Source organism: Phoca vitulina, unplaced genomic scaffold (genome assembly GCF_004348235.1).
Source record: "Phoca vitulina isolate PV1807 unplaced genomic scaffold, GSC_HSeal_1.0 scaffold20, whole genome shotgun sequence".
NCBI classification, from domain to species: domain Eukaryota; kingdom Metazoa; phylum Chordata; class Mammalia; order Carnivora; family Phocidae; genus Phoca; species Phoca vitulina.
In genome coordinates this window covers 28092041-28104609 of record NW_022589723.1, presented here as the reverse complement: position 1 = coordinate 28104609, position 12569 = coordinate 28092041, and the positions used below count along the sequence as shown (strand labels likewise).

At 34.4% G+C, this 12569-nt stretch overlaps 1 protein-coding gene across 3 annotated transcripts in view; it reads left to right on the top strand.

The window, feature by feature from the left end:
- The window catches only part of VPS13C (vacuolar protein sorting 13 homolog C), a 175009-nt gene that overhangs the window by 125029 nt on the left and 37411 nt on the right, over positions 1-12569 (top strand). For all 3 annotated transcript variants that reach the window (XM_032417691.1, XM_032417690.1, XM_032417692.1), the window contains 9 exons: positions 780-940; positions 1910-2031; positions 2530-2824; positions 4088-4477; positions 6037-6141; positions 6820-6984; positions 8509-8637; positions 9084-9217; positions 10677-10803. In XM_032417691.1, the coding sequence (XP_032273582.1) occupies positions 780-940; positions 1910-2031; positions 2530-2824; positions 4088-4477; positions 6037-6141; positions 6820-6984; positions 8509-8637; positions 9084-9217; positions 10677-10803 (1628 nt within the window). The remainder of the gene's footprint in view (positions 1-779; positions 941-1909; positions 2032-2529; positions 2825-4087; positions 4478-6036; positions 6142-6819; positions 6985-8508; positions 8638-9083; positions 9218-10676; positions 10804-12569) is intronic.

The following is a 12569-nucleotide window of genomic DNA, read 5'->3' as shown; positions in this document are numbered from 1 at the left end:
AATTATCACCAATACAAAGAAAAGGTGTTATTGCTATATAGTTGAAAGAATAAGGAACAGGTTGGATTTTGTTTAATACATTTCTTAAAAGTTTTTATTTTAATTCTAATTAGTTAACATACAGGGTAATACTAGTTTCAGGTGTACAATATAGTGACTCAGCACTTCCATATACTGGTACTCATCACAACAAGTGCACTCCTTAATCCCCATCATCCATTTCACCCATCCCCCCCACTCCTCTCCCCGCTGGTAACCATCAGTTTGTTCTGTAGGCTTAAGAATCTGTTTCTTGGTTTTTGTTTTTTTTTTTTAAAGATTTATTTATTTATTTTGAGAGAGAGAGTGTGTATGTGGGGGGGGGAGGAGGGGCAGAGGGAGAGAGAATCCCCGCTGAGGATGGAGCCTGACGCAGGGCTTAATCCTAGGTCCCCGAGATCATGACCTGAGCTGAAATCAAGAGTCAGATGCTTAACCAGCTGAGCCACCCAGGCGCCCCTGTTTCTTGGTTTTAATACAACTTAAAACCCCAAGAGAAATTGTTTTGGGTCAAAAAATTTTATAACTAGTTTCTTTTCTTTTTTTTTTAAATTTTAGTTTCTTTAGTTTCCTTTCTTTGTTAGTTCCTATGTCTTAAAAAAGCATTTTGTGTAGTCATCAGTTTTAGTCATAAAGAAGAATAGTCTTGTCATTATTTTAAATTGCTAAGAAGTACTCTGTCTTAGAGAAACACAGGTAAATTAACATTTGGAATGCTCCTCACTTACGTTCTGCCTCAGTGCCTCATGGATATACAGAAGTTGCAAAAGTCCCCGTTGCCAGATCCGGAAGGCGACTGTATAATGTACGGAATCCCAATGCCAGTCGTTCTGACTCAGTCTTGGTACAAATTGATGCAACTGAAGGGAGTAAAGTAATTACCCTTCGCTCTCCTCTGCAGGTAATGCACTAAAGTGAATTGTGTCCCTTCAAGTAAAACAAGAAGTATTCATTTAGCTGAATATAGGAAAATGATAAAACATTAGGTCCATACTGATTATTCAGAAATAAATTCTAGATTAAACTGGCTGCTATTTCCAATCCAACCTACTTTTGTAATAGTCTTCATTTTAAATGTCTGATTAAACAGTCTTGTTATTTGAAAGCCCATTTTTGTTGTGGTCTAGGTTTAAAATTAATGAAACTTTTTGTCTATTTCTTTAAAGATTTAGAACTGGGAGTATTAATAATTATATCTGGTTGTCAGATAGGATAACATTCCATTCTCTTTGTATATCACTTGGGACTGTCTTTTTCAAGTATGTGTGAAGGAATATTGGAATGATCTCCCCAGAAAAAAATTTTAGTATCGTAATCTTTTCTACCTTTAAGACTTTATCCATTTTTCTTCTGTGCATTATTACAGGTTTCATTATATGGTCATCAAAAGAACATTTCTTCCTACTTAAAACATCAGATACAAAATGAAAGGATTTCCATTTTTGGCCATTGTTATCTCTCAGTTTGCTATTAACTCTAGCCTATATTGTAGTTAAGGAAAGAGAGTTGTAGTACTTTTCCTCATGTTTCCTTTGCTATCCTTTCCTGTTTTTGCATGGTGCATTGAAAAAAGGTTTTAATGGGGAAAATATTATGGCTGAACTCTTCAAAATTAATGTATATTATACACTAACAATGAACATAGAGGATAGAGCATGTGAATATCCTAGAAATTTTCAACTGCCCCTTAAACATCAAGTTTCTCACATATAACCTTTAAATATCCCAAAATGTTTCAATTATCCCTAAAAATATCTTCTAATACTGGGTTTGAAACTTTTTAGATCAAAAAGTCACTATGTGCAGCTCACACTTTTCTTTCAAGCATCTATATCTTTTTAAACAACTTGTATGTCTTTTTACCTAACAGATTAAAAACCATTTCTCTATTGCATTCATCATCTATAAATCTGTTAAGAATGTTAAGCTATTGGAGCGCATTGGAGTAGCCAGACCTGAAGAGGAGTTCCATGTTCCTTTAGATTCATATAGGTACATACTTCTTTGAATATACTAAGTTTTAAAAGGTTCACAATACATATTTTTAATTCTATGAATTGGGATCTATATTCTAGAAAAAATAACCTTCTATTTTCATTATCTGAAATATGTAAAAGCCAGCTTTAAGACATATATAAATATATTTATTTAATCACTGAATTTACCAGATGAAAATCTCTTATTGTATATTCAATGTTTTAGAATTTTCTGAAAGCTGTCTTTATTAGATTGCCTTTATATTTGAAGTGACTATTTTTTCTGACTTGTCACTGTTTACAGATTTTTTTTTTTTTCCAGAAAGTTCCTCCATGGGTTAGCTGTATGACTTTGGGCAAGTTTCTTAACCTTTCGTAGCCTTGTTTTCCTCATCCATAAAAATTAGAATAATAGTATTTACCTTGTAGTGTTACCAAGAAGATTTAATGAGATTCTTTTTCTTAAGTTTTTGATAAAAACTTTTTTCCCCACTCTGTTTTCTTTTTTCTCTAGATGTCAGTTGTTTATTCAGCCAGCTGGTATCTTAGAGAATCAGTACAAAGAATCCACCACTTATATTTCTTGGAAGGAAGAACTTCACAGGAGCAGGGAAGTCAGATGCATGCTGCAGTGTCCATCAGTAGAAGTCAACTTCTTACCTCTCATTGTCAATACAGTTGCTCTGCCTGATGAATTAAGCTATATATGTACCCATGAGGAAGACTGGGATCCGGCTTACATTATTCATCTTTATCCTACCCTCACTTTGCGGAACCTTCTCCCATATTCTCTAAGATACTTACTCGAAGTATGTCTCTTGTATTTTGTTTGACCTTTATTATTGCAGAGTGAATTCTGTTTTGTTTTGTTTTTTACTGTGTTTTTAGTTGAGGTCAGTATTTTCCATAGCATACTTTAATATTAATAACAGGAAAAACTGATACAGCATTAAGTATATGACAATCACTGTGCCATGTGCTTTACATGTTTTAACACATTTAATCCTTGCAATAACCTTCTGAGGTAGGTACTATTATTATTATTAGGCCCATTTTACAGATGAAGAAACTGAGTCACAGAAGGTTTAAGTAACAGGCCCAAGAACCCACAGCTAGTAAGTTGTAGAGCTGGGATTTGAACCTAGGCAATTTGGCTCTTTTGCTCCCTTCCACTGAACTCTGTTGCATCTGCTATGAGTTAAGAACCATAATAATCTCTATTAATTAAGTAAAATTCCATTAGCTAAGGGATAGAAAAAAGCCAGTGGAGAAATACTTCATCTTACTTTATTCTAAAATTAATTTTAAAGTTTTTATTTTAAAGTTAATAGTATGATTATTTGATCCAGGTTTCTGTTGAACTTAAAATAATTTGTCTAAGAAATAACAGGGAACATTTTTTAGTAATGATGTATGGTAAATATTTTTAGATTTTCATGCCACAACATTTTAAAATACAAAAGTCTGGAAACTGTTGGAACCTAAATTATTTCTTTTCTTCATCTGACAATGAGTCATCCCTGAGGTGTAAAGACTAAAATGAATTAAATGAACTAAATAGTACTTATGCAAGAGAAGCTTTCAAAAAGAAAGCCTGATTTATTATGTGGCTATTATTCATTTCAAAAATAATTCTACCTTACTTAGATAGCTTGTCAGAATAGTTTGATATCACTTTCCTTCTCTTTATGTGGGAACCACTAGGCATAGTGTGTGAATAGCAGATGAAGCTGAAGCCTAGGCAATTAAGTGGCTCATCTAATGACATAGACAACAGCCAGCATTCCTTTTATTCTTGGCATAGATCTGACTTTATTTTCAAAACTTATGGCCATTGGCCTACTCATGGCCAAAAGACAATTTCTGCTTTTGGCTATGATACAGTGTTTTCTTTTTAGTTGTTAGTGGTTATTGGACATTCATAATTTGTAAACATACTTCACTGAAGACTTGTCAGTTAATCTGAATCTGGTAGGTTATTTATTAGCATTTTTATAAAATATGGATGTTGCTATTGAAGAGGTTTTTAAAAAATCACTAAGCAAATTTAGTTTTTGTTTGTTTGCTTTTAGGGAACAGCAGAAACTCATGAGCTCACCGAAGGCAGTGCTGCTGATGTTCTACATTCAAGAATCAGTGGAGAAATAATGGAATTGGTTCTGATGAAATATCAGGGCAGAAACTGGAATGGACATTTCCGTCTATGTGATACACTTCCGGAATTCTTTCTTGTATGTTTTTCCTCTGACTCCACAGAAATGATGTCAGTTGACTTGTCAATACATGTCAAACGAATTGGCAGCCGGATGGTGCTATCTGTCTTTAGTCCCTACTGGCTGATCAACAAGACTTCTCGGGTTCTCCAGTATCGTTCGGAAGACATTCATGTGAAACATCCAGCTGATTTCAGGGATATTATTTTATTCTCTTTCAAGAAGAAGAACATTTTTAGTAAAAATAAGGTGTGTTTTGGTTGATATAACAATTTAAAATAGATAAATTCCTAATCTGGAAACTCCTGAGTCATTTAAGCCTTCCTTAAATCCATTCTTACCAGTTTGCGAAGTGCCACTGTGTATGAAGTAGGTCCAAGGAGACTTTTCAGGAATACATCAAGTGAGATGTTAGGACTAGCAAGAGTTTCCCAAAGCTGAATTGCCCTTTTCTCCATGGCCTTTAGAATTACTTCTGTTCTTTTAGTAGTGTCAGGTAGAAATCTTGATTTTAGATAGTTTACCAGTGATGAAATAGCATTTCAGAAGGTGGAAGAGTTGGATTTGGCTTCTGTTAACCGAGCCCACCTAGGTATGAAGCACTAAGCCAGGCCTCTGAGAGAGAACCTAGTGCCTAACCCTGGTCTTTTGTGCTCCGGTCCCTTCTTTCCTTTGTAGATTCCTGTCTTGGAATTGCTTATCACACACTGTCCCAAGTCACTGCTAGGCCTTTGTCTGTGCTGCACCCTCTGCTAGAATGCCTCTTCCCCTCTTCTTTCCCTGTCTGCCACATCTTTTCTGGTTACCTGCTTTTCATTCTTTGGCTGTCATTGTGCTCAGGCCTGACATGTGTGAAGGATTTCTAACTGTCTAAAATGGAGCTAGGTATTACATCCATGTCCTCTTAGAGCAGTGGTTCTCAAATTTCAGATTAGAATCACCTAGAGGACTTTTCATACACATTTCTGGGTTGTGCCCCTATTTGAGTCAGTAGGTCTGGGTAGGGTCTGAATATTGCATTTCTAACAGATTCCCAGGTGGTGTTGATGGTGCTGGTCCAGGCACCACATTTTGAAAACCACTGTCTTAAAGTATCGATTAATCCATAGCGTTGTACTTACCTGTTTATGTCTCTTACCTCTGGTTGTCCTCAGGCTTTTTATAATCTAGTTGGGTAGATGGAGGAGCACAATTAGATCTCTTCTTTAAAACTTTATCTAACTCTCATAGCTAGAAGTAAACTTTTTACCTTCTCACCTTGATAGCATTTTGTACCACTCATGCAGCCATTAATCACCTTGAGTCTTACATCATAATTATTAGTATGTGTTTCCCATCTCCTTGTTTAGTTGGAGCTCATTAAACAGGAACTGTGTCCTGTTGTCTTCCATTCTGCTGATCATGATGCCTTTCATTTAACATTTGCCGAATAAAGACATAAATTCTCTATGTTTTAAAAACTTTAAGAATTTGTTAGTTAGCTCAATATCTTAAGTATAACACTGGAAAAATGTCAGTTTACATTATAGTTTTTTTTTTAAACAACAAAGGGTCTCATTGGTGTACATCTTTAAATTCACTAAACTCATTGCATAGGTGAATGGAAAGATCAGAGCTCTGCTTTTATTCTACTGGCCTCTAGAATATCTGTGGTTCTGTGACCCATTGGCAGTATGGCTTTGATTATTTTTTTTCTGTGTCCCATGATACTAAATAAATTTCTAGTGGTCTAACAACTTTCCCTCAAATAAAATATTAATATAGTCTTTTAGGTTTCTTATATGATGGTTATGTGTTCTCTGGTGTAGGTACAATTAAAAATTTCAACTAGTGCCTGGTCCAGTGGTTTTTCATTGGATACAGTGGGAAGTTATGGGTGTGTGAAGTGTCCTGCCAGCAATATGGAGTACCTGGTAAGATTCCGCTTGCTTACTTACCTCTGACTTCATTCACGTTTTCTTTGGTTCAGTAAACCAGCTAGATTCTAAGGGGTACAGAAATTTGAATTCTAAGTATTATGTAAAGAACTGTTATCTCTATAAATTTCTGTGGCCACTAGTATCAGGACAAAACCTGAATTTATAAAAAGTTTAAGACAGTAAGTTGAATCCTCATTCCATACTGTTCTCTGCCAAATGTTTCTTAAATACTAAATTTGATTATGAAAATTTGAGTAATCTGATGCCAGTGGACCTGTTTTATTGCCACTTTGAAATTTTCATCTTAGTTCATTAACAGCGTGATGATAAAACAGCAAAACTTGAGCCTCTCCACTAATTATAAAACAATTTATGTTTGGAATGTTAAAAAATAAAGAATACAAATAAAATAAATATTATGAGTCATCATTAGTTAGATTACCACTTGATATTTCTTGAATTGATTTCTGATGGAGCCAAATTAACCAAAAATTTTTCTTAGTGAGAAGATAATCAGTAGTTGAATATGACTTATATTAGTTACTTTATTTAACAAGCGTTATTTTAAAGTATTTTAAGAAATCCGTGTATGAATGGGATATGTGTGTGTACCTTTCAAAGGATCTATATAAAGTACTGGGAAATGATAAACTTGTTTGTTCCTTTACACAGGTTGGTGTTAGCATCAAAATGAGTAGTTTTAATCTTACACGAATAATTACTCTGACTCCCTTTTGTACCATTGCAAACAAGTCATCATTAGAACTAGAAGTTGGCGAAATTGCATCTGATGGCTCAATGCCAACTAATAAGTGGAACTATATTGCTTCTTCAGAGGTAAGATTTTCCTTTACTATAACTGGCTCCTAAAACGTACAAATAAATATGACATATAAATAAGAATTGCATATACTTCTTTGTTATACCCATTTTGCTACAATATTTGTGTATTTAAATATGATAGCCAACTTTGACTTTTCTTTTGCACTGTAAACACATGTTAAAAAAAGAAGAATAAAAGTACTGGTAATATTTATCACTAGCCAGTCTAGAGGGCTAACACCCAGCCTCTAGTTCTTCCTATATGTATAGAACATATGGATGTGTATTGTGAAAAGAAGATAAAGATAATGTACTATGAATTATCTCAATAGGATAATGTCTCCGCATTCAGGAAGCATATAATCTTGTTGGCGAGCTGAAGACTCATATAAATTAACACATGGAAGAAAATATATGCTAAGTTATAGGTGGTTTTAGAATTTCTGAATAGATTATCTGAAAGTTTCCTTGAAAATTTCCTAAAATTCAACCCCCTCACTTTACCGAGAAGGAAATTGAATCTCATACTTTTCTAAAGTCAGTACAGTCATTGGAAGTCACCATCATTGTGGCCAAGATCGAAAGGGAGTGTTTCATAGAAGAGGTGGGATTTGAACTAAACATTGCAGGTTCAATAAGATTTTAGGAGTGAAGAGAGTGAGGGAATGAGTGAGGAAGAGGACAGGTGCAAAGATGAGTATTACTGCTTGAATTTGCCTGAGTTTTCAACCAAACCAGCTGACCTTAAAGAAAGAACCATTCTTCTGTACATCTCAAAAACAAAATTGTATATATATTTAAAAACTTAGCAAGAAGCTTAAGAGGAGGGATTCCAGTTGCACAAATTTAGAGCTCTGAGAGGCATGGGCTTTCCAAGGCTCTTAGAATGATCTCTGTAGACTTGGCAACAAATAAATGCTCATTATCATTGATGTGGGTTTGATCATAGTAGCATTTTTATTCAGAAATAGAACTTATCTAGTATTGTATAACAGAGGGACATTTTGTATTAGGAACTAAAACCTCAGTTTTATAGATAAGGCTCAGAGAGGTGTATGCTTTGATTAAAATCAAACAGTTAGGAAGGTAATGTTAGGATTTCCAGCAAGGTCTGTGGTGTTCTCTTCTCTGCCTTCAATTGTCTTTCTAGTTTATCTAGGATAAGATAACACTGAAAGAATTCATAGTGCATTAAGGAATTATAATAGGATATGCACAAAAGCAGATGTTTTAAGATTATAGGTTTTAAATATTCAAGATATTTGAGGCATTTTTAGTCAGTAAGCTCTTTAGTTTCTCATAATTATTCTATAAGTGCATACAGACTAATAGATCTATGTTCTTCCAATGGAGTTTCTTTGGTTTCATAAATAAGCCTTATATTATTAATAATTTTAACATGAGATGTGGAGGAAATATTTTAAGAAACTTAGTAATAATTGTATCATGATCAGATTTAGAATTGAAAACTTAATTAGCCATTGTCTTATTTATACCCCAGTATTGTTTTAAGACTGATCTTAACTTTTATATTTTTAGTGCCTTCCCTTTTGGCCTGAAAATTTGTCAGGCAAACTTTGTGTGAGAGTGGTGGGCTGTGAAGGATCCTCCAAACCATTTTTTTATAACCGACAGGATAATGGCACTTTATTGAGCTTAGAAGAGCTGGTATGTTTTCATGGTTTATTTTATTTTAATTTATTATTTTATTATGTTTTCATGTTTTATTTATTTATTTATTTATTTATTTATTTATTTATTTTTATTATGTTAGTCACCATACAGTACATCATGTTTTCATGTTTTAAAATACAGTGTCTTTGATTTTTAAAATTTGCTATAAAATATTTTATTGAAACATGCTATAAAATCTGCTAATTGAATTTAAATTAAAAAAAACCAGAATTCAACTGGAAAAAAAATCTGGTAATCATTTAAAGGTGCTAATATATCTATTTGTGAGGTGCTATACATATATTTGTAAGAGATCAGAACCAGTGTGCTTTTCAGTAAGAACTTAAGAAAACAGACTTTTTGTGTCTACATAACTGATTATTCCAAATGTCACTGCAAGCTAAACCATACCTCAAACAGAATTTTTTTTTCTACAATAGAATGGGGGTATCTTGGTGGATGTAAACACTGCTGAGCATTCAACTGTCATAACCTTTTCTGATTACCACGAGGGATCTGCACCTGCCCTAGTGATAAACCACACATCACAGGACGTCGTCACATACAAACAGAGGTATGAAAAAAAAAAGATTCATAGGAAATCTCATTTGCTTTTTACTGGCCCACAGTCCTTTCTAAGAAACACTTGGGGTGGTAGATTTGTTTCACATTCCACATGTTTTCTGATTTTAGAAAGGTAACATGGAACACATGCTGTTTATTATAATACCCTCAGCAGGTTTTGGGACAGTTTCTAGAGTCCAATACATTAACATTCCTGCAGTGAAACTTATAAATATTCATACCAAGTGGGATATATCAAAACTATTAATAATCTCACCTCAGTTCAGATTAGGTTTTTTAGCCAAATGACTTTTGATACCACACTAATAGAAAAATCTTTGGACGTATGGAGCTTTTAAAATTTTGGAATTGCATATAAGGAACTGTGAACCTATTTACCTGTTTAAGCATTGTTATTCTTTTGTAATCTGGAAATACTCAGTAAACCTCTCCTTATAAATCTCTATCAAGTTTTTTTTTCCCCCAGTAGAGGTGGTAGAAGATTAAATGAGAGGACAATGAATAGGTAGTGGTGTTGAATATAAGTATGGAACGATAGGAATTTTGTCGTTCTTGCTTGTGTTGTCATTTGGCTTGGATGATACCATTATTTAATGACATAACAGGTAGTTTTAAACCCTTAGAATATATATTATATATTTGCCAAGAATTATTATTATAAATCTGCAAGGCATTATTTTACATATGTATAAAATCTTATATATGCCTAAGGTTATTTTTACATATAGAATTATTTTATATAAAATAATGCCTTGTAGATTTACCTGTTCTTAACTCTCCTGGCTTGAATCCACTGGAAGATTTAGAAGTACAGAATGGGATTGAAACCTAATTGGGTTCTTTTTGTTGTTGTTGTTTGCTGGAAAGTTTTTTGTAATATGGACTAATACTTCTTAAACTTTAATGATAAATTTGGAAGATCTCCCAGAACTCTTGTTAAAATGCACATTCTGATTTAGTAGGTTTTAGGCGGGGCCCAGGATTTTGTACTTTCAGCAAGCTCCAGGTAATGTTGCTGCTTCTCCATAGATCACACTTTGAGTAGCAACAGTGTGGACCTAATTTTTGCTTTTTTTGAGACTCATGTTTCTTATCTGTTGCATTTGATTAATAAACTTAAATTTAAGCACTGAGTGACATTCTACTGCTGCTAAAGGATTTGTTGTTTATAGTTTTTTCTGCAGGTGAGCTCTGACGTACCAGTTGGTTTACTTTAATGAATTCCATTGCCTGCATCAGTTTGGAGCATACTGCAATTTCAGAAAGGCAATATTCCCTTCCCTCAAGCTTTAAACCATTAGTTTATTGGACATTTTTAGGCAGAGTTCTGTTTATTAACAAAGGCAATTTTAGAAGATTTTTGTGCCTGTCCCCTGCTCTGTAAACCACAGGTCTGGGTTTCTCAAGGCCTGGCTGTTTTCATCTTCCCTCTGGTGGTTGTGTTTCAGTGGGTCACAGGAGGAAGTGTACTTGGTGCCAGGAGAAGCTCGACTTTTTGCCTGGGCAGATCCTACTGGTACCAGAAAACTTACCTGGACATACGCAGCAAATACTGGAGAACACAGTCTGTTAAAGGTATCATGTGATGTGAATGAGTGCTGTATGAGTTGCCTGGTGGTGAAGAGAGCATACAAGCCAGCTTCACACAGTCATCTTTGTCCTTACTGAACTAAAAAGGAAATGGAAGTATTTTCCAAATAAGTTGGTTTTGGAGTTTAGATTGCAAGTAGTTCATACCTGTAATTTTAGGTTAGTCAAAATAATTTATTTACAATTTAAAAAATAGGCCTGCTTTATCTTGCCCAAGTAGAGCCCAGTAAAGTATCTTTTATATGCCCTTTCTTTCTTTTTTTTAAAGAAAGGAATTTTAAAGGTAAGTGAAAACAACTTTATTTTGAACATATGCATGCCACTGTTGGCTGTGAGGTTTTTCGGCATATTTTCCCAATGAAGATCATATGTTTTAATTAAAGGAACCTGACAGTATACAAATTATCCCATATAAGAAATTTAATGAAATATTTATTGAAACAATATTTAGGTAGCTAATTTAATCAAATATGTTATTCTTAGACTCTTAAACTTTGGGAAGGTCTTAAGGATTCACCTACCAGCCTTTCTCTAGCGTAGGAATTGCTCCTGTGTTAGCAATATAGATCATTTGTTTCTGTAGAAATATAACCTATTATGAAAAGTTCATACAGTGTCCTATTCCACTGTCTGATAATGCCAGTTTGTTAAAAAAAGCTTTATTGACTTTTGCTTTAAAATGGTAATTGGCCAACAGTGGCTGAATTATCCTCTCCTATATTCCCTCTGAAATACCCATAAAAGAGATAAAAACTTATCCACTTTTGAAAAATTAGACTGATAGTTCCTCCATTACGAGATTCTTGGAATAATTTTCACCATGACAATTTGATGGAGCTATACTAGCTTGCTTGTGCTTTACTTTTTACAAGACCGAAACTCAAGGTTTGTAAATGGTACAGAGGCTTAAACTCTCTGATCCTCTTAGCTTCTTGGCTCAGAGACATGGGAGCTCTAGCAGAGGTCTCTGACTGTGCTGGTATTGTTTCCCCTCTCCTCACAGTTAACGCTGCTCAGTAACTACAACACCCAGTGGTAGTATATAGACACTAGAGAGAAAGTGGGAAGGACCTCCTGGAGGAGGATGTTCAGATCTGTATATTGAGGCAGATTGAGGAAGAATCTGGGAATAGTGTATGTGGGGATTGTGGTTTTTAATGTTTCTCTTCTATTTGGTGTCCGAGAACCAGGCAGTAGGAAAAGTAGGTAACTGCCTCAGTCAGCACATAATCTGCCACATTCTGGAAACTGAGCTAGAAGCAGGGCTGTTGCCCATTCCCTTGTCTGCTAAGTTGATCTGAGAAGGGAGTTCCACTCAGGCAGGTGGACATGGTAAGGGAATTCAAAGAAAATCCACACATTATTGGCAAACACTAGATCTGAACAGATCTTTCCTTATTAAGTGTGAATGAACAGGGAAAAAACAAAAACAAAAACAACAGCAACATGGGGTTTATGAAAAAAAATAGTTCAGGAGAAAAATGTAGCGTTATCCCATAGAATCAGGTGATTATACCCCTGAAATTGTTTTTTACTACAGGGGGACCACAGGAAATTTTCCAAATTAATGTCTCGCATCCTCAACCAAGTTATAAAGCTGTAACAGCTATGAAATAGAAGAATGCATGGTGAAATAAAAAGATACAACCAAATGAAGTAAAAGGGAGTAGGGAAACAATATATTCTGTTCATCCATAAATATACCATTTAATCTTAAATTTTAATTACAGAAGTACAGATTAAAGTTTTCA